At 31.3% G+C, this 22,557-nt stretch overlaps 3 protein-coding genes and 1 non-coding gene across 11 annotated transcripts; 3 read left to right on the top strand and 1 right to left on the bottom strand.

Moving 5' to 3' along the window:
- Positions 1-412: 412 nt before the first annotated feature.
- LOC103490575 (DNA repair protein RAD51 homolog 4) lies at positions 413-4,664 on the top strand. 7 transcript variants are annotated; one of them, XM_008450139.3, is made up of 10 exons: positions 414-624; positions 707-786; positions 868-986; positions 1,061-1,142; positions 1,375-1,509; positions 2,717-2,830; positions 2,923-3,013; positions 3,412-3,482; positions 3,727-3,876; positions 4,419-4,664. In XM_008450139.3, the coding sequence occupies exons 1-10, from the start codon at positions 537-539 to the stop codon at positions 4,455-4,457; spliced, it is 969 nt and encodes a 322-aa protein (XP_008448361.2). In that variant the 5' UTR covers positions 414-536; the 3' UTR covers positions 4,458-4,664. The 7 variants fall into 7 exon arrangements, 5 of the variants coding, with proteins under 5 accessions (XP_008448360.2, XP_050935402.1, XP_008448361.2 ...); XM_008450138.3 differs by having other exon boundaries at positions 413-624; positions 707-986; XM_051079446.1 differs by lacking the exon at positions 2,717-2,830.
- A 2,490-nt stretch (positions 4,665-7,154) lies between these two features.
- On the bottom strand, positions 7,155-9,341 carry LOC103490574 (protein SODIUM POTASSIUM ROOT DEFECTIVE 2-like). 2 transcript variants are annotated; one of them, XM_051079444.1, is made up of 3 exons: positions 8,714-9,341; positions 8,529-8,604; positions 7,155-7,585 (listed from the first exon to the last, which is right to left on the bottom strand). In XM_051079444.1, exons 1-3 carry the CDS (start codon positions 9,188-9,190, stop codon positions 7,575-7,577), a joined length of 564 nt encoding a protein of 187 aa, XP_050935401.1. In that variant the 5' UTR covers positions 9,191-9,341; the 3' UTR covers positions 7,155-7,574. The 2 variants fall into 2 exon arrangements, with proteins under 2 accessions (XP_050935401.1, XP_050935400.1); XM_051079443.1 differs by lacking the exon at positions 7,155-7,585 and adding an exon at positions 7,640-8,056 and having other exon boundaries at positions 8,714-9,337.
- A 2,014-nt stretch (positions 9,342-11,355) lies between these two features.
- On the top strand, positions 11,356-11,429 carry TRNAR-UCG (transfer RNA arginine (anticodon UCG)). The gene has a single exon. It is a non-coding gene; the product is annotated as a tRNA-Arg (tRNA).
- Positions 11,430-19,755: 8,326 nt separating this feature from the next.
- LOC103490573 (exocyst complex component EXO70H1-like) lies at positions 19,756-22,032 on the top strand. The gene has a single exon (XM_008450135.3). It carries the CDS (start codon positions 20,042-20,044, stop codon positions 21,920-21,922), a length of 1,881 nt encoding a protein of 626 aa, XP_008448357.2. The 5' UTR covers positions 19,756-20,041; the 3' UTR covers positions 21,923-22,032.
- The last annotated feature ends 525 nt before the right edge of the window (positions 22,033-22,557 follow it).

The following is a 22,557-nucleotide window of genomic DNA, read 5'->3' as shown; positions in this document are numbered from 1 at the left end:
TATTCTTTATTTATTTATTATATTTAAAAAAAAACGATTTAAGAATTGTATCCACCCATGCAAAAGTTTTAAATTTAGAAAATTTTATTCAATGGGATGAAAATAGAGAAAAAATTAAATGAAAAGAAAAAGATAAGACACTGTTTGGTTCGTGATCTAAAAATTATTTTAAAATAAAAAAATTCAATAAAAACAAAAACAATTATTTAAATAGAATAATATTTTTCATTGTATTCGAATTTAAAATTTGAAACTTGTTGTGTTTGGGTATGAATTTAAAAATACAATAATATATTTCATATTCATAATTTCTAAAAATAAAATCTAAAAAAGACAATTTATTGTTTTTGAGAATGGACTATTTAACGTGTTGTTTTGAAAACAAGCCTACCAAATCCTTTTTAATTATCGTTTTCTATTTTTTGCTTTTGAAAACGGCCGATTTTCACAGCAAAATTTTGAAAAATAGACTCATTTTGGCTTGAACTGCTTCAAACGAAACGCAGCCCTAAAATCATTGGAGCGTGAAAAAGAAAATGGCGCCACTGAAGTCTCTGGAGGAGCTTTACCCATTCATAGACTCTAATTTCCTAACCTTTTGTGCTTCACACGGCATTTTCACTGGTACTTTCTTCTTCTTCTTCTTCGTCCTATTTGATTTTTAGTTCAATTTCAATATAACCCATCATTTTGATTTTGCTGCCAGTGGAGGATTTCCTCATCCATGATCTATACGTTTTAGCTGCTTTTGCAGAACAACAGCCTGCATCAGAGAAATTGAAGCAGGTGAAACCTTCCTTACACTTTCCATTCTCTTGTTTATCATTCACTGTACTCAACTTCTCTATATCTTATATGTGTACACAGGGAATTACCCAAATCCTTTCAATAATTGATGTTACTGAACGACAACCATGGTTGAACGGTTTGGAGCTCTTGGAAGATGCTCGAGAAAATAAGCATATTCTGTCTATTGGTTTTGAAAGGTATTTTCATAAGGTTTTTTTTTTTTTTTTGGGTTCGATTGCTCATCCGTTTACTTAATGGAAGTTTATGGCAGGGTTGATGTTTTGCTTGGAGGTGGGCTACGCGAGGGACAATTGACTGAGATTGTTGGGCCCTCGTCTTCTGGTAAAACTCAGGTAGCTAATTGGGACTCTTTTTGCTATGATGAATTTTGCATTTGGAGTGATTGCTATGATTCTACTTGAACGACTATTTCCAAATTTTAATTATTCAAATGTTTGATTTATGGATCAGGAACTTGATTTCTATAAATTGGGTTTATTTCTCTCGAATTAGTTTAACATGACACTGGTACTATACTAATTAGTTTATACATGATACGTTTGAATTTTTTATATTTATGGTAAGGTTTGTCTGCGAGCTGCTTCAAATGTGGCAAAGAACTACAATGCTGAGGTTTTCTACGTGGACACAGGGAATTCCTTTTCACCCCAACGCATCTCAGGCTTTGTTAATTGGAAGCCCGGAACTGCTTTAGATTGGGTAACTAGATTACGTGTGGCTGTTGAAACTATTGCTTTTTAAGATTGGAAATAACCCATCTCTTTGAGTCAAAATTATAGTCTTCCTTCTAGAAAAGAGGGATAACTGATAACCACTTCAACTGCCAAAATTATACTGACAATCGGTTACCTCTGGCCATTGCTATATAGAATATCATTAAATGTTGGCCGAATTAGCATTTTGTGGCAGTCAAACACTCAAGCAATGCAGTATAGCAGCACTATTAAAAATTCAGCAACTTAAGAATTACAATCTTTATTTGTTCTTTTTTCTAAACTTAAGCAATCTAATAGTATGATTTAATGGTGCATCAGTTAAACAAGATTAGGGGCCAAAATACTCATACACCACACCCTACTATTTATAAGCTCTTTCCCCCAAGAGTTCAGTGTTATTTTTGGTGGCCTTCAGAGTGTCAGAGTGACAATTGAGGAATTCCTCCTCCATCTGCCCTTCAGAGACGAATGGGTTTTTTTTATTGCTTGCAGGGGCGTGCATTGTTATTTGGGACATTTGGGATGAGAGGAACGATCAAGTCTTTCGGGGTAGGAAGAGGGAGTATAGTGAGATTTGGCCTTTGGTTAGGTTTCACGTGTCCCTTTGGGCTTTAATTTCGTAGGATTTTTGTAATCATTCCATGGATAATATTTTATTTAGACAGTTTCCCTTGTTTTTGTAGGGGTGTTTTGGTGGCCTATTTTTTCTTGTATGCTTTTGTATTCTTTCACTTTTCCCGATGAAAGTTGCTAATTTCACAAAAAAATCACAAAGGAAATGGTCGTGTAGGCTAGGCAACAATTGTTTTTGTTGCGATGGACTGAGGTTATAAATAGTGAGGTGAACATAAATTTGGTCCTTAAGCCTTTTTTCTTGTTTAAAAGATATACCATTGTGTTATGAGATTGTTGAAGGCTTAGAAAAACAAATATTATACTTCATTGATTGTTTGGAGTGCTGTATAAGCCTGTTTTACTTAAGTTCCTAAGTTGCCAAATTGCTGCCAGCCAAAACAAATTGCTGGTTTGCCAACGTTATGACATTCTATATAACAATGCCAGGAGTGAACAGTTGCCTTCATTTCCCCTTTTTGTGACTTATTCTTATCTTGTCTATGTTTCCGTCTTCCAAGTTTGTATTTTGTGAATGCTCCAACTTGATCTGGCCATCTCTTGAATCCATTTCGTAGAGTGAACAGAGCATGCTTCAGCAAGTAATGAGCAGTATTTCATGTCACTCTGTGTTTGACATTTTTGCGCTGTTCGATGTCTTGCATCGGTTGGAATTCAATTTGAGATCCCAGGTTCACAGTAACATAATGCATCTTAGGTGGTGAATTTGAGTTTGACCTGTCATAATTTTTTAATCCCAATTAACAAACTAAAACCATATCAGACGTGCAAAGGGGATCGAAGAGTGCAGTTCCTGATTATAGATTCAATTTCTTCGCTAATTACACCCATCCTCGGTGGAAGTAGTTCACAGGGTACGCATTATTGGATGTAGATAACTGTATCGTTCACATAAGCATAATTTGTCGAGCTGATTGAAAGAACACGTACAATTTCTAGCTTCTTCAGACAATACAAAGAAATTGGTGTACATATCATTCAGGAAAGGAATTCTGTGTATTATTTCATGCGCTTATTCAAGATATTTCTAAAGGTTTATTTATGACTGATAATTGGTCTCATATACCAAGTGAATTGAAATTGGACATTCTTTTTCTTTGTTTGCTTGGGTTGTCATTTAAGATTTTCTGTAGTTTTAAAAAGATAGTTGTTAATTAAATGTTGAATCAGATGCATTAATCTGTAGGAACTTCATATGTTAAGACTTCTGTTACAATATAAATGAAGATTCATACTTGATGGGCATATACAGGACACGCTTTGATGATATCTGCTGGAACTCTACTGAAGAAAATAGCTCATGAACATAATATAGCTGTATTGGTAATTTCTTACTTGAAATTTCTTCGATTACAACATGGCTTTCTGTCAACAGTAAATGTCTTTAACCCTCTCCGATTTTAAGTAATTTCTCAGAAGTATCTCTTCTCTTCACATCATTCCATTTGTCTCTTCGTTGAATACAACTCCCTCAATTACATTATGATATTTTTAATTTTAACTTATAAAGAATGGATTAAATACATTTTTTGTTGACTTCCAGTAACTTGTAATTGTAATACCAAAGGTAACAAATCACACTGTGGGTGGAGATAGAGGCACTTCAAAACCTGCCCTAGGAGAGAGTTGGAAGAGTGTTCCACACGTGAGGCTTCAGCTTTCCCGAGATGCAGGAAGCAATGTCTACCAAGCTTCAATATTAAAGCACTCGTCCATGGTATGTTCCTTTATGCACACGCATGATTGAGCACATCTGCAAAGTGTTCTGTGACATTTTATTTAACACAAGAACCTGTTTGTTCTCGTTTTTACCAATTTATCTAAGAAAATAAAATTTCATCTTGTTGAAATGCCTTAAATCTATTATGTGACATTCTTAACAACCAAAATATGGTCTTGCTGCCTGGTCAAGCTGGGGTCTAAGGTCAACACCCCCAAAACCTAATACGGATTATAAGTAATATACGATTTTGGATCTATGGTTTACAGAGGTGATATATTAAATCTCTAATCTCATTGATACCTCTATATATATAATTTATGATATTTTCCTTGAACGACAAAATTACTTTCTCCTTTTATCTGAAGCGTAGTCAACACACTTAGTGAGCCACGTAAATATTATGTCATTCTTTATCATTTTCTATTTCATTTCTATCATCACACATCTTTTCCGGTAACAATTTGATTCCCTAATCATAGAAACTAGACAACCTACTTAATTCCATTATGCTGATTGCCTTTTGTTTGTCATTTCAGGCATCTGGTACGGCTGCAAGATTCGTAATGTATGAATGAAAGGAAGGAACTCCTTGTACTTTGAACAAGAAAATGGCAACTTCAATTTTGATTCTTAGTGAAGTGTGAAGGTCAGTACAATTACTGCAACCTTGCTAGCTTTGCTTGTTGCTTTATCTGTAAACTATCTTGATGAGTAAAAGAGTTCTGTACACAATGATGATGAATTTAAATATTAATTTGCAATATAGTTCTTGCTTATTTCTATTTGTCAGTGGGGAAAAAGGTGTACACTGTTTTTATCTGCTTCTGTCTCTTTTTTTTTTTTTTTTTCCTTTTTCCTCTATTTTCCCTTCTTTGGTGCTGCCTATGATTTAGGTTATGGGATAAAAAAATGACCAAAGCTATGGAAATTTTCATAAGAAGAAAGAGATGAGTAAGATTAAAAAAAACTCTTGTCGTGTCCGTGTGGAAGAGTTTGATAAAGTTTGAAGCAAAGATAGGGTTAAAGACAGAGAGAAGAAGATGGCCCACCATTGGCAAAGTTGAAACCGACTTGGGAGCAAAAGCTCCACCTTGTTGTCCTTGTCTGGTTCACCGTGGCTCTTCTTCACAATGAATAGTGATACACTTAAAGTAAAAGAGCACTGTCTAAATATGCTGTTCACATCAGACCCACCTCTCTTCTGAGGGTTATCTTCACTAGGGGTTTGGGGTATGTGGTTCAGGCTGTTTTTGCCCAAACTTCTGTCAAAACTTTTTTCTTTTATCTCTTTTTGACCTTAACCCCATCGTTAAAGCATCTATGCCCAAGGGAAGTTGGTTTGAATTCGTGCCCACTTATTTGTAATATAATATTTTGCCCGAAAATAGCTTTTGTTATTAGAATTGATCACGGGAAAATCTATCGGACACAACCAACGAAAACCACTCGAGGTAGGGTGAAAGAACAAGAGAAGAAGTTTATTCTCCAAAGCCTTGCTTGCAAGAGAGTGCAAGAACATTGTGAGAACGACAAACATGGGATAAGGAAGCAACCTCCTCATATTGTGTCTAGAGCTTAGCCTCGCCAATGAAGAATGATACTTTTTGAGAGCTTAACCACGGCTTGTTAAAAACTTAAAAGTAGTTTTTGTTATTGGAACTGATGACTAGAAAATCTATCAAAATGGACAATTTGACTTTTTTCTGTTGATATAATCTAATGTTACAAACTAGAGAAATTATCTCAAGATTCAAAATTATATATATATTTTAAAAATATGCAGATAAGAATACTCAATGGGTATGTTTCATTCTTGTAGATATTGGTAGGGTTCGATTCGATCGTGATCCATTAGTAGATTTTTTATTTCATTCTTGTAGTATTGGTGGGGTTTGATCGCAATCCAATAGTAGATCTCTATTTAGTGATTCAAATAGGTACTAATTCTTTGTTGAATTTGCTTTGAGAATCTAGCTTTCAAAACTGTAAGGATTATGATATGATTGGTTGATTTCTTATCAAATTAAGAGAAAAATTTATTGGTTGGTTTTTAACATGTTATTTTATGCATGCTAAGGCTAATGGCGTAAGTAGGTTTCCTATTATGGTTTACCTTCGTATCTTTTGTTGAGTCGATTGTTTGCTTTTCCTTCTTTTTTTTTTTTTTTTTTTTTTTTTTTTTTTTGGATTTACGGTTTTACCATATACTTAACTCATAGAAAAATTATCATATACTAAAAATTGGCTAAATGATCAAAATTAAAGTACTTGTTCAAACATATGATCAATCAAAGAAAGAATTCCCAAAAAGTGAGGACGTTACCATTCCATTATTAACCTGTGGTGAAAGGAAAATAACAACGGGAAATTTTTAGAACTACATGCTGGTTTCGTCTTATAAAACTAGCATCAATTTTTAAAAATCATTCAAACAATATTTTTAGGTCCATCTTAAGAGAGATCGATATTTGCGATTTTGTTAAATAATTAAAAGTTTTAAACTTATTATTGTTCAGGTCTTCTTGGTGAAGATTACATCTATATTCTAGTAATTTTTTAAAACAATTTTTCTTGGCTCATCTTGAGCGAGATTGACCATTGAGATTTCGTTAAAAAATTTGATTGTTCGAGCTTTCTCAATTGAGATTACACCGTGGTTCTAGTAATTTTTTCAAACAAAATTTCTTGGTTCATCGAGAGTGAGATAACCACTCATTTTTTTCAAAAATAAAAAATGTAAAACTTATCAATTGTTTTAGGCCTCGTCCAACTGGTAGAGATTACACGAGATTCTAGTAAATATTTCATGTCTTTCCAAATCTTATATATTTTTTTAGAAAAATTCTAATTTGGTTATTTTGTCAAATATTATATTCAATTCTTATTTCAACTAAAAAATCCCTTTAGATATTTGAAAAATTACTAATATTTAGTAAAAATGACCGAATATGAAAAAAAAAGTTGAAAATATATAAGATTTGGTATAAGATTTAAACAATTAAAAAAAATGCTAATTTTGTAAGAAGAAAATAGGTGGTGCATTATTTTTGACAAATTTTCATGGATATTTCCAAATAGAGAGATTGACCATCGAAATTTCGATAAAAAAATTAAGAATTTTCAACTTAAATAAATTGTTTGAGCCTTCTCGATAGAGATTAAACTATAATTCTAGGATTCATCTTGGGTGAGATCGACCGCCGAGATTTCGTTTAAAAATGTTCAAGTTATCTATTATTTTTGGCTTTCTCGACAGGGAATACACCAAGATGGGATTAAAATATTATAAAAGTAGTTAAGATTTGGATATAATATTTGGTAAAGACAACAAAAATGGAAAAGAAATGAAAATATATAAGATTTGGATGGAAATTTGGAAATAGGGAGTGTGAATGTTGTTAGTTAAGTGGGGGAAAGACAATCCAGCAGACAGCAAAAAGGAGAAATGTGTTCACTTTGAGTGCCCACCCACCTTTCCCTTCCGCATGCATTTATTTTCTCACTGTTTCGGAAGTTTTAATCATCTCTTTTCTTCCATCTCTTCTCTTCCACTACAATCCTTTCCTCAAAAACATAATCATCGATCTTCGTCCAAAATTATTACCCACCACACACCGTTTGAATGCAGATTCATAAAACCTTTGTACGAACGATCCCATTCAACATTTCACCCCTTCTACTGATTGGCGTTATCAACTCAAATCTATAATATATAGAATGTTGAACGAAGATTTAATTAAAAGGAAAAACAGTGAGATGAGACTACACAAAGCTTTTCATTTATTCCCCAAACTAATCCATAGGGAAATGCAGAAGTACTATTACTAATACAACTTCCTCACAAAAACAGCAAGATTTACACCAAAAAAAAAAAAAAAAAAAAAAAAGGAAGAGAGAAAAAAAAAGCACATGAATTCTCCAACTTTTTTGCTTAATACCAGCAAATCCCAAATGGGGATTTTTGTAGCAAAATATTTGGTTTGCCTTTTCATTAATCAAAATGTTGTTGATGATGATGATGAAGATTGTGGAGTAGAAGATGAAGAAGAATTTGGTGATGGCCAAAATTGAGCATACTTCACTTTTGACACACTGGCCAACACATCAAAAGGGGTTAAATCCCCAATTATGGTCACTTTTTTTGTTGTGAAATCCACACTATATGAGGTCACTCCTGCATGATTCATCAACACTATTTTCATAAATCCATACTTCCCTAACCATCTTCTTTCAAAACAACCATAAACAAAAAATATCAATTCTTACCTTTAAACTTTATCTATTTACCCTCTTTTCATCTTAAAAAAAAAGTTAAGTATGAAACTTCTAATTATATCGATTAATTAAGCCCTAAATCTTTTATAAACTCGTCAATTTAGACTCTTCATCTTCATGCATTTATACCATTAGTTCATTTTGTAAAACCGACATTTAAAGAAATCAAAATTAAATGCATGTATGATTTTACAAGGTGATCATAATATATATATATATATAAACAAAGGTTTGACTGAAATAATAAATTTCACACAACCTTAATCAAATAAAAAAAGGGGCAGAGAAGCAAAAGTTGATATGATCCCTAAATTGATATTTGTAAAAAAAATTTAGCAACTTTTTAGCTTTGAAATGTGCAAAAGCTTTACCTTCCATCTTTGAGATATGCTTTTTCACCTTCTTTTCACAGCCTCTACAGTTCAATGAGACCTTCAAAACCACCACCTATGAACTCAATGAAGAAGATCAACAACAAATATATTAGTAAAGAGAGAAAAAAAACAACAACAACAAAGATTTAATTACAAATTTTGAAAAACAAAAGGGTTAAAACCTGATCACGAGATTGAGTTAAAGAAGATGTTTTCAAAACAGGGGACTCAAGAACAGAGGAAGGAGACTTGAGGCCGCGATATTCATGAACAGTCAAAGAACGATTCAACGAAAAAGATTTCTGTGAATTGTGGCTTATTATCTTCCTTTTCTCCGGCACCGGTGCCGGAGGCTCATCGCCGGAGGCCGCTGGAAACCAATCAAGGAACGGCGCATCACCCAAAAGATAGCGAGCAGAGGAACCGGAAACAGGGCTCTTCAAATCATCAGCATCAGCACAGCTTTTTCTTCGTAAATCATTAAGTTCCTTTCGATTCACAGTGCTGGAACAGCTCGTACTCTTTCTATGATTCTCAAAATGAAGCTGCCCTTTTCTCCGATCGCCGGAATGAGCATCTCCGGTGACCGGACGTCGGCCGAAACTTGAACGAACCGCCGTGGAAGCTCTAGATTTGCAAAAAAGGTCTAGTTTTTTCATGTTGTGGATTGCAAATGAGAGGATGGATTTTGCTTTTAAGCTAAGAGAGAAAATGAGGAACTATGAAGAAGAAGAAGGAGGAGGAGGGAGGGACCCATGAGAAAGAATTGGTGATAATTACATAATTTGAAGCTATGAGATTAATGGGATCTTTTTGAAAAAAATTTCTTCTTTGGGTGGTTTTTAATGTAATTATTTATGTTGGGGGGTTGGTTTGGGGAAGGAAAAAAAAAAAGATTTTATTTGATAATTGATATGAAATGATTACTACCACTTCTAGTAACATGAATGACATAGAGTTGTGTTTATTATATGGTCTTAATTTTTTAAAAATAATGTATTGGTGTCAATAAATTAATAATGGGAATTGTTTAGTGGATATTGTTTCACAAATCCCAAGTGTGGATTTTAAAAAAACCTAATTTTTGGAGGAAAAAAATGAATAAGAAATACACTTATAGCCAATGTTAACTGTCACATAGGTCAAGATTTAGTCAAAATTTTGACTTGTTTAATTTCCTTAGTTTATTCTCTCTAATAATTATTTTTGGTTGATGTCTTTAATTGTCTTCCCCCTATTCAAGTTTGATTCAAGAGAGATATTATTGCATTCAATCTCATTAAAAATAAATGTAAATTTTGAGGAATTAGAGAATTTAATAGAAAATTCTCATTTCAAAATTATACCACTACAAGACAAAAATCAATATATGTTAAAAGACTTAATTATTATTAGCAGAAACAAGTTATTGAATTGTAAGTTGGTGAAGATAGTGTCAACACATTGTAGAAAGTATCAACATGTTATTGCAATTGATGAAAGAAACATCCTAAAAGAATTTGTATTCTAGAGACATTAGATTCACTTTGTAAAATGTAACTCAACATTACCTAATGCAAAGTTTTGTAAAATCGTGACATCTAGCATGTGGCTATATTTTTTTAATGACATTTCGTGTGGGAGTGTGAGGGAGAGAGTTGTAAACTATATACATCGACAACCTTGCAGATCAAAATATTTTCTTCTTCATTGTAAGTTAAATTGTAAAATTGCGGGGCATGAAAATCAAGTAAATCATTATCCAACACAAGTATGTAATCATTTTTATTTTCAGTAAAGCTTGTTGTTGCATCAAACTAAATATATCTCACATCACATATTCTCTTTTTCTCTATTATCTTTTATTTATTGTTGTGATTTAACGATTTGAGTGTGAAATGGAGAATAATATTTAATATACTAATCATGGTATATATCCATTAGATTCATGACAACATAACATTCTTGCGTATTGTGATGTGTAATATTGTTTTCTCCCGCCAATATCTTACCTATTAAAATAGGTTCTAATTGCAAAAGTAGTAATTAGTACAAATTCTTGTTAAAAAGTAGTTTGATAATGTTCTTAATTCAATTTAAAAGAGTAGACGACATAGAAACACATCAATTTACAATTGGATTAACAAGGTTAGTTAGCTAAATTATTTGAGGTCGGTGAGGTAGGTTAGACAACAAAACATTATATACTTATTATTAATTTTGCAAAATTTTTGAAGTTAATTAAAGATTGTAATCTTAATTTATACGTGTTATTAAGATACAAAATATGGACAAACCAAAGTAAGCTAAATAATAATTAGAGAAGAAGTAAGTAAATGGGACAAAAAAGGAGTCAACATCAAACCAAATATTCAACAACAACCCACTAATTCTTAATCTAAACAAAAAGCTTATTAATTCAACTTTTAACATTTTTAGTTTAATTACAAGAAACCCAGCGTCGCGGGCGGAGACTCATTGCTTTTCCACTTTTTTATGCTATAAACAACTTCACCATATGTAACTCATCCTAATGAAGCACACACTAAATTCTTAACCATTTGAAAAAAGTTCTATGCTTTACTCTTTTAATTTATATTTATATGTAAGTTGAATTTTTGTTTTATAAAAAAGACGTGTGTTTTTATAACATAAATAGATGAAAAAGCAAAGGGGGGTGTGATCCTGAAATCAAGGGGTGCCATGAAGAATGCCAATTTTGTTATTAATTCTTTTTTCTTCCTTTTTCCCAAAGTCTATATTTACTTTCCGTCTTTATTATTTTATGTTCGATGTTTAATTACTTTTTCTATATATTTATTGAAATATGTTTTGTTAACAAATTGACCGCATAGCGCAGTGGATTAGCGCGTTTGACTTCGGATCAAAAGGTCGTGGGTTCGACTCCCACTGTGGTCGAATCTTTTTTCAACTTTATTTTTCTGATGGGCCATTCATTAGCATTCCAGCCCATTAGCCCAATATTACTTTTTGTTCTTGCTAAACTTTACTTTTTTTATGGGTCCATTCTTTTGGATTCTAGTCCATTAGCCCAATATTGCTAATAAAACATCCTCCCCTGAAATAATGCCAAATATAACGTGGATTTGCGGTGGGTTCCATGGTAGGTTTCGTCGTAGTTCTTCTTGGGGTTTGCAGTGGGTTGTTCGACACGTGAATCTCCAATTGAAGGAGCTGACAAGAAAAAAAATCCCTTGTTTGCATCAAATGTATGAAGACTTTGAAAAGTTTAAAGGAGACGAAGTTGGAAGCTAGTTCCAATCGTTTCTGGCTGAATGTTTAAATGTCTGAACGCGCACAATTTGAAAAATTATGTGGAGCTTTGATGATGATAGGTGTTAATTAAAAAAAATTACAAATATAGCAAAATCTATCGATCTATCAGCAATTAATGGTTAAGCGTATGACAGCATTTTGTTTTGCTATATTTACAATTTTTTATAAAAAAATATTGTTATATAATTAATTATTATTCTTAAAATTGTTAACCATTATAATTATCCTTAAGAAATTGCTACTTTTATTATAATATGAAGTATGGAATGGTTCATAAGTAGATTTGAAGTTTGATTATAAGAGTGTGTTATTTATTACTAAGTTATTCTCACGTTGTCATGATAATATTTTGGTCGAAGTTATTTTATAGAGTAATTGGCACAAATGATTATGACATGGATGATTTTAGATTAAAGGACATAATCGACGTAAAACAAGGAGAAAAGCAATTAGGCCAATGTAAAAGCTTTGGGAAGGGTGTTAGTCAGTAAATTGATGTATTTGACCTCGATTAGCTCAAGCAAAATGCTAATGAGACATATATGAGATATTCTCTAGCCTAACAACCCTAAGCTAAACAAGAAACAAGTTGTGCCCTTCGACTTATATGTTTATTATTATAAAGTGGCTTTGAATCAGTCTTATAGAACCAAGTTAATCACTTGTACATCATTGTATCTTCATGTTAGATAACTTGAATTATACTCTCAAGTTTTATAACTTTTACATTTTTTCAATCTTTGACTTAATTATCAAAGTGTGTGGCAAATACTACAACAATGTACATAAGTTTTTTGTTTTGTAGACCTCAATCTAATTTCATTAAATAAATTCGTTGTTGGCGTCATGTGAAAGTCATGTGTTTTTATTGTGTCTAAATTTTGACATTTTTAACAAGACTATTAAATATGAAATTGCTTATATTTTATATATAGTTAAACTAAGTATTCGATAGATGATTCTAATTTTTAAAATTTTTTGTGTGGATGTACTAAATAAATGAATAAAAAGAAATCAACAAATTAGAAAGAGTTGGAATTCCTTTTAATTAATTTGTTTTCACCATTTTATTGTGAAACTAAATCTACCTGTAATTTAACTTTCATGGGCAATAATTCTCATGACTTTGTCATTTATTTATGGATTAAGAAAAGCAACCTTCTAAAAAGACAAATACATATATATTATTCATAACAAACTAAGTCTGTTGTTTGAAAACTTCTATTAAAGCTAAGTTCTAAATAGTAATTAAGAAAATCTGAAAAAAGAAAAGAAAACAAAAAGAGGAATAATATAAAAAAAAAAAAAAAGGAAATTAAATATGAAGTGAGTGGAAACTTCCAAGAACACAATTATGCCACCAACTTGCCTAAACCCATTTATTTAGTTTCCCATTGCCTCTCTTTTTCATTTTGTTGACTCATTATTTAGAAATTAATCACTAATATTTTGTTTGTGATGAATGCCTATTTATTGAGACTTAAATTTATGATCTAACTTGTGTGGAACAAACTAATCTACGTCTAGAGAAAATATCATAATTTTTTGTTATTATAATTCCATATAATTTGGAAGTTCTTTGTCGATCTTTTTTTTATTTCAAACTATGACATCAAAGTTTGATTTAATTTGCATGTCCTTTCTCTTCAAATCATTGTAAATTTATCATTGTGATAGATAATAGTCAATTATGTTTTCTTTTATCTCGATTTTGGTACAATCTCGTAAGTTCTTATCCACTCCCTGTAATTCTTTTATCTTTTGACTTAAATATCATGATCTGATCCACAAGGTTTTTGCTTTCAAATTACAGATTTACCATGTCAGAACATGGAGAGATCATGCAAATTTTGGAAGCTAAACTTACAAATTAACCAAGGAAAATTATAGAATTGGAGTAAGAGAGAGAAAACTTTAAGTCCATATATAAATAAACAGTGTCTATACTCTTCCCGTAATCGCTGATGGCATTTGACAAATTGAGGTTAGGATACACAAAAGTCAATGAGGCTCTTTGATTGGGCCCCTACTAGGGCCCATCAACAACGTGGCCCGCCCATTGTCAAGTGGCCCTTTGACGTGGACGTGGGAAAATGGATCCCTCAATATCTAAATTAACTTATCAAAAACCCATTTATTTATTTATATTCTCTTTTGTCCCCCAAAATAATAGCGGAAAGAAAAAAGGAAAATAAAAATTGTGTACTCATTTTAAAAAACAAATAATAAAGAAAGAGAAAATAAAAGAAAAAAAAAAAAAAAACTATGGTCCATAATATTTTGTTCTCAAAGATTTTTTTTTCCTTCCAACATTCAAAATTGGATTAATTAATATTTTAAATTTTTAGTTACGTGTAATAATTAATATCTAGAAGAATTTTTATTCTCATTTGTTTTGGAAACTTTAAACAAAAATTAAAATGCTTATATATAATTATGAGATATTAAATTTGGAATAGACTAATTTTTTCACTTCTACTCCAAACAAGTTGCACTAAAAAAGAAGTTTACATATTTCTACATATTTATGAATGTGTCATATTCATCAACAAAGGATGTGAATTGGACAATTTCATTGTATTGGAAAATTCATTAAATATAATATATTGAGTATCAATATTTTCATAGAAAATTTGGTAAAATTGACATTAAAACTTTGATTAGAACATGGAAAATGGAAAATTTTAAATTAGAGCATCATGCAACACATTAATCCTCATTATGATTGTTACATTGCTCATTGTTAAACCATCAAATTATAGCATACAAAATAGACAACTAACCTAACATAAACATAACTCCACCAATATAAATTTGTAGTATAGATTTTGAGGTAGGATTCCAGGGCATGTATTATGTATTAAAATAAAAGAATGATTGAAAAAATCTAAGGAAGAAAAATGATTGAGATGCCATATTCTTGTGAAGCAGATGGCTAAAAAGAAAAGGATTATTAGATATATTTATGTAGTTAACTAAATATGAATTAAAGTGGGTATAGTCATTTAATCAAATAAAAATGAGAGTTTGAAGTAAGCAATGAGGTAAGAAAGAGATTACAAGTTATGATTGAAGGCAGTAAAAAAAAAAAAAAAAAAAGTCTTTCTTGGTGGTCTAAACTAAATTGTTGAAAAAAAAATCAAAATCAAAATCAATTTTGTTTCATCTGGAGAGAAGTATTTCATGGTAGGATGAGACATTTTTTATGATTTCAAGAACTATAGAATACAAATAGAATTATTATTATTATTATTATTATTATTTTTTTGAAAAAAATGAGATCACGTCGAGAAATTTTTAGAGATCCCCAGAAACGCCTTAACATAACAACAACAACAATAATACTAAATTATAATTTGGGTTTGAACTTTTGTCTAAAAATATAATATAATATAATTAACGTTTGAGTCAAATTATGACATCCCCTCTTCCCTTCATCCTCAATTTTTATGTCCTCACGCCTCTTCACTTGTCTCCACGTGGCGGCTACTGAACCTTTTTGTTGTTTTTTAAGTTTTTTTCTTCCACCTTTTCAAAATAATAAATAAACATATACTTTTCTTACAAATATACTCTCTTTTGCCTTTACAACATTCTGTCCACTCCAATTTTAAATTAATAATTGTGTTAAATTTGCAATTCTAAAGTTTCTTAAATATATGAATTTTACCACTATTTTGTTCCACTAATTTGGTACCAAAACTTTGAATTCGTGTTAATTTACTTATATAAATTATCCTTCAAAATTATTCATACAGAATTCTTAGACTTCTTTAATTAAAATATCTATTAAATTAAATACATCGATAATTTTAAAGAAATTCTTTAATAGAACGTAATGGGACAGCGTATATATAGATGCATTTACCCATATATTTTAAAATTTTAAGTCTAATTGATGAAATTTTAACTTTTCACACAAGATTTTCTCCAAATAGAATGTAATGGAGGGTGTAAATTAATTCACTATTACAATTTAGAGTTTAGTTCAAAGTTCTGAATAATATAAAGCCTAACATGCGAGAAAAATTAAGAGGAGACATGAGAAACACACGTCTTGAAAGGGAAAAGTAAGAGATCACCTTAATATCACCAAAGTTACACAAAACCACATGTTGTTAGAGGAGAAACATATTATAAATAGCTTAATTTGGCAATCCTAAAATGAAGAGTAGAATAATATCCAAAGTAGAGCAGCTCCAACCTTACTTTTGTGTGTTATACTAATTTAGGTGTAATTAGATTGCCGTAAACTCAACACCACATAGATGTAAGGATCTTTCACGTAGGTTGGTTTAGAAAAGTACATAGAACCAAACTAAAAAAACATGTTGGATCAAAATCAAGCCCTCATGGAACCTGCATGCGATAAGTAACATGTACGAGATCCCTACACCAAATAATTTTTATACTTTACCAAACTGAGTTTAACTCTTCAATAATTAGTAATTAGTGTGACATTCTTTTCTAGAAAGGAAAGGCTCAGTCCCCCACCATCCTTACCATTATTATTAAAAAAGAAACTTAATTTTCATTCTCTCTTCATTATTTAATTAATCTTTGATCACTTCAGAATGGTTTGGAGCATAAGATGTGTTGAATATATTAATGGTTGGAATATCAACCAATTAGTATATGGACATCAGTTTGAAAAGAAAATTATATTTGAATTAGCTCTGTGATTCATCTCTATTATAAATAAATTATTGTGTACTATTGGAAAAAAAAAAAAAGAAAGAAAATTTGTCCATATCATATATATATGTATTGGAAATTATACTTTGTTCTTAAGTTTACTTCCAAATACTATACGACATTATTTAGAAACTGATCCATCTCCTTTCTTGATAAATACTCTTTTTATCATGAATTGGTCAATCATATGTGAAAGAAATATAAAAATAAGAAGAAGAAAAAAAAAGGACATAATTTGAGTAATATAATAGGATATTTATAATTTATATAAAAATATTATAATTAAGAAACTAGTCCTCACGACATTATGTAATATCTCAAAAATTATGTGGCTATATTATATACACAATAAAATTATCCGTTTTAGTCCTTTATTATCGTTACATAGCAAGGTGATAGATCTTTGAAACATTGTAATATTCTATTTTCTAAAATTTTGTAAGTTCATATGATTTATTTATTTCAAAGAAAATGGTTTTCTTCGACCATATATGCATGTGAATAATATTGTCATTATTAAATGAACCAATTTTTTTTTTTATTACATTACATTCTAATTTTCTATTACATTACCATCGTATTATTATTTATAGAACTTAAATCATTTTGAGTTGGTTGGTTGGGAATTAATTTCCCATTTCCATGTTAAAAGAATAGTCTCAAAATCTCCCAAACAACTTCTCCAATTTTTTTCAAATAAAAAAAATTGGTCCAATTAATTTAAATTACATAAGATACACATTTATTATTTAAAGAGGAATTGGTCAAAATCAAATATTTGGATCTTCATATTATACTATTATTCCATATACACACGAACACATTCTTTTAGGAAACAAAAAGCAAAGAATATATAATAAATATAAGTGTGAGTTTAAATTAAAAGAATAATATATAATGAATTAAAATAATTAATTTGATTAACGACTCAAACCACGTCCAATTAAATTAAAAACAGGGAATGAGTCATAAACTGTTTTGAATATGTATAACTGTAAACAGACAGGTAATTAAGACAAAAGGTAAATTAAATAATAATTGAAGGAGAAGGAGAAAAGGGTTGAAATAAGTTTAAAAAGGATTAAAATAAAAGCAATTGTAGAAGAATAAATTGACTTTAAAAAGTGAAATTGGAAGAAGAGTCCAAAAAGGGTGGCAATAAACGAGGCGTGGCTAAATATATCTATATTTATTTTTTGTGTGCTTCATGACCAACATTTTTGTGATTGGACTTTCTAATAATAGATACTCAAAATTATTATAATTTAATTATTGTGTCTATTGTCTAATGTCACTCTTTTTCCACGTGATATTTTTTTAAAAAATATATTTTAAAAAACTATTTAATAATCATGATTCGTTCAAAGAAAAAAAATTAGGATCAGCACTTGATTTTGGAATGAGGGTCAGAGCGAAAATCTCATTAAGAAGTGAATTAATAATTTTTTTCCCCTTTTATTAATGTAAAATTGTAATTCTAAAGTTGGGGATTTGAGTTTTCGTTCCTTGAAAATTTTAATTTTATTTTAACTATTGGATTATGTTAGGTTGATTATTGTTGGGTTTTTACAAGACAAGAACTAAAAAAGTTACTCTTATTTTAATTATTATTATTATTATTATTATTATTATTATTATTATTATTATTATGTGTTGAATTCACATTCAATTTTGACCTTTTCTTTTGAAAACATATATTCCTTAACCGAGCTGGTAAAGCTGTTTTGATGTTGTAAGTTTATTCTCATTCAAAATGTTACCATACAAAACCATTGGCATTGCAATTTTTCCTAATTAGATGACAGCTCTAATGGATACTTTTTTCAATCCACGATTGATTCTTATTCTCTTCCATCCAACTTTTTTGTTGGCTGTGTCATGGATTTGATTTTTGCCGATAGAATATTTTTTCCGACGCCATAAAACCATCGGACAAAAGGCTTTTCCAGATCCTTCATTAATGTTAGAAAAAATGGGCGTTTCCTATGCTAATTGCCAACGCCCTTTCTTAAATTGACGGTGTTAATTTCCATAAATTTCAAAATGTATTGTATTTTACGTTTGAGTTTTGTTTTCATCTCACGTTTAAGTTTCTATGCTTTACTCTTTTATTTCTTAAATTTTTGCTATTTCACTCCATTTTTCTACATTAACTTCTTGTTAATTAATTTATAATAACTATGAAATGAAATTATAAAATTAATTTTGGTATTAAGGTTGAAATGATGATGAAAATTCATTAGTATAACAAATTTTAAATTCTTCAACATTAACCCTGATGGCAGAAAATTAATATTCACTAAAAAAGAATCAAGATTACAAGTAAATCTCTTAAAACCTACTAACCTAGGACTGAATTAAGGCAAATACTCGGTAGGCATGAATAAAAATGAAATATTATGACCAAGTAACAATTAAACTCAAAATTCAAGCATAAAATATAATATTTTAAAACTTATAAACTAAAGGATATTTCCAAATACAATTTTAAACTATTTAAAAACATAACAAAACTTATCAAATTCTGCATTTAAGTTTTATTTTTTGTTTTTGCTAGATCTGAAAATACTCTCAATTTTATTCATGACGTTGTCTCTAAACCCACATTAAAACTAAACTCAAATCTTAAGAACCAAAAATGTATATTTCACCCAAAGAAGAAAAACCTAGTCGAGCAAATATTTATAGGTTAAGTTAAAAACAAGTTCATTAATTTCAACTATTTCTCTTTAGTCTCTAAAATTTAAAATTTTTCTAGTACAACAATCATGAAATGAAGATTGAACCTTCCATCTTTAAGATAAAAGATAATATCAACATAGTAAGTATTTAGTTATACTCACCTTGGCAGAACTTAGTAACTTATATCCTAACTTCTAAATTATAGTAGTCTCTATTATTCATATCCATTAATTGCACCAACAAACATGCAATTTGGGAATTTATTTCATATAACTATCCTATCACTATTAGAATAAAATTAAAATAGACATAGGAATCATCGCAAATTGCAAAAATAACCTCTAAACGATAGTTGTTACAATTATCCCAAACTTATGCGACATTAGATTTAAAAATTGAAAGGAAAAGTGAAGTTTCAAGGAAGAAAAGTAAGTCGTTGTTAAGACTTGAGAAAAAAAGTCCAACAAATCGCAAGGGCTATAGAAGTTTGGGTATTTATTTATCTGATACTACGCACGCAATCGAATTAGAAAGGTAACACCGCGTTTCGCACTCATCAACGTCATACCAAAACAAACAAACAAATACCTTTTCACAAATTAGCATATAAAATACAACTATAACATATATATATATAAAAAAAATATCACTATTACTCGGTTTCTCTTTCTTCCCTATTTGCTTTAGGATCAAGCTAATTAATTCCTAGTCGTTACCTTTTTGTCTATAAATACCCCCTCCAGTTCTCCATTTCCCCTATCAAATTATTATTCCCAAACAAAATCTCTCAAATCATCTTCCAATAATCCATAATCAATACCCCATTTCATTTTGTTTGAATTCGTACTTGTTTAATTATGCCACAAAAGGGAATGAGGAGTGTGTTCTTCAATTCTCCAATTTCTTCTTCTGTACCGAGCACGCCGTCGTCGCACTCGTCTCGACCCACTTTATCGGATTCAATGGTGGAGGAGAATCTTAAAGTTGCAGAATCGTTTGTGATGAGGTGGAGACCTGATTCCACCATTGTTGGTTTTTTGTTTCAAGGAGATGACCGTGATGAAGCTCGAAAGTATATCAAAGCCGTTATGGGTTTGTATAAGTCCATGCACAGCCTTGCTTCTCGGGATTCATCTTCCCAGAAGCTTATGCGTGCTCATGATTTGATGAAGATAGCTATGGAGAGGCTACAGAAAGAGTTTTATCAGATTTTGTCAGCTAATCGAGAGTATTTGAATCCGGAATCGGTTTCTGGCGTCCAATCACCGACGACGATATCGACCAGATCGAGTGTTTCTGATTTTGAATTGGAATCGGAAGATGAATTCCGATTTGCTAATGAATCTATTGCGGAGGTTGAGCGAGTTTCTATGTCGGCTATGGCGGATTTGAAAGCAATTGCGGATTGTATGATATCGACGGGCTATGGTAAAGAATGTGTGAAGGTTTATAAAATTGTGAGGAAGTCGATAATTGATGAGAGTTTCTATAATCTAGGGATTGAGAAATTGAGTTTTTCGAAAGTTCAGAAGATGGATTGGGAGGTTCTGGAAGTCAAAATCAAAATCTGGTTGAAAGGTGTGAAAACGGCAGTGAAGTCTTTGTTTGAAGGAGAGAAAATCCTTTGCGATCATGTTTTCTCAGGTTCCGTTTCAATAAGAGAAACGTGCTTCGCTCAAATTTCCAAAGACGGAGCAGCAATTCTGTTTGGATTTCCAGAATTAGTTGCGAAATACAAGAAAACTCCTGAGAAAATTTTCATTACGCTAGATCTATACGAAGCCATAGCCGATCTCTGGCCGGAGATCGATTACATTTTCTCATCCACAGCAACATCAATGGTACAGTCACAAGCCGTCAGCTCACTAATCAAACTCGGAGAGAACATTCGAACATTAATCTCCGAATTCGAAATGGCTATTCAGAAAGAATCATCGAAAACGCCTATTCCTAGAGGCGGAGTTCATCCACTCACTCGCTACGTGATGAACTACATCTCATTCCTCTCCGATTACAGTGGAATACTAAACGACATTGTAGCCGATTGGCCTTTAGCAACAAAATTATCAATGCCAGAATCATATTATGGAACACCTAAACAAGAAGATAGTCCGATTACCTTACGTTTCGCTTGGTTGATCCTCGTCCTCCTTTGCAAACTAGACGGCAAAGCAGAGCATTACAACGACGTCGCTCTCTCCTACTTGTTCTTAGCAAACAATCTCCAGTACGTCGTTGAAAAAGTCCGTACCTCGAATCTGAGATTCATCCTTGGCAGCGACTGGGTTGAGAGACACGAATCGAAGATCAAACTGTACTCCTCCAAGTATAGACGCATTGGATGGAGTGGAGTTTTCTCGTCGCTACCGAGGGATGTGACGGCGGAAATATCGCCGGAGGAAGCAAGAGAATCGTTCAGAAATTTCAACAGAGCTTTTGAAGAAACTTACAGAAAACAAACCTCATGGATCGTTCCCGATCAGAAGCTTCGTGATGAAATAAAGATCTTATTGGCGAGGGAAATTGGAGCTCTTTATGGCGAGTTTTACACGAGGAATCGGGTTCGGGTTAGGCGGGTTTCTGGGTCGGATCACGCGGTCCGATTATCGCATGATGATTTGGGTAACTATTTATCGGATCTATTTTACGGGCATGGATCCGAAAGTGTTGGGAGCGGGTCCTCGTCTCATTCATCGTCCCATTCCTCGCCGTCTTCTCGAGGGAGATTAGCCCGTTGACACGTGGATGCCCCCCCCCCACCCCCGGGCTGTGTTACATTTTTTATGTACATAATTTTTTTTATATAAATAAAATGAATTAAAGTTGGAGGTAATTTCTTCTTATTTAATCCTCAAAATTCAATTATTATGACAAAATAAATCACCACAATGGGTCATTGGTTAGATTCTCTCCAGTTTATTTATATAATCTGAAGGGGATGAAAATGTATATATATATATATATATATATATATATATATATATATATATATATATATAGTAAGTAAATAGCCATCTAATTAGACTAAAGTTTACAAGCTCTCGATTTACACGAAAAACTAGCTAGCAACTATAAAATTAATAATCAGACATTAGTCAGAAACAAAATGCATGGCTACACTAATTTTTAGTTTAACATGTTCCAATAAGTTAACAAGATCGTGGAAGAAAATCGAGCTTGTTATGTTAATACGAGCATAACTTAGTAGATAAATTTTAGGGATTTTAACTCAAATAGCTTAATTTGACTTATGAATTTACACAATTAACCTAATGTGACTATATATTACACAAAGGTCATAAATGAACCAATTTTTTACGCAAAAGTCTGCCTCAAATTACTACACTATCCATGTTCCTTTTTTTAATTTAAT

Source organism: Cucumis melo, chromosome 11, assembly GCF_025177605.1.
Source record: "Cucumis melo cultivar AY chromosome 11, USDA_Cmelo_AY_1.0, whole genome shotgun sequence".
Taxonomy (NCBI): Eukaryota; Viridiplantae; Streptophyta; class Magnoliopsida; order Cucurbitales; family Cucurbitaceae; genus Cucumis; species Cucumis melo.
Note: the sequence above shows the minus strand (reverse complement) of the source record. Positions and strands in the feature narration are given on the sequence as shown.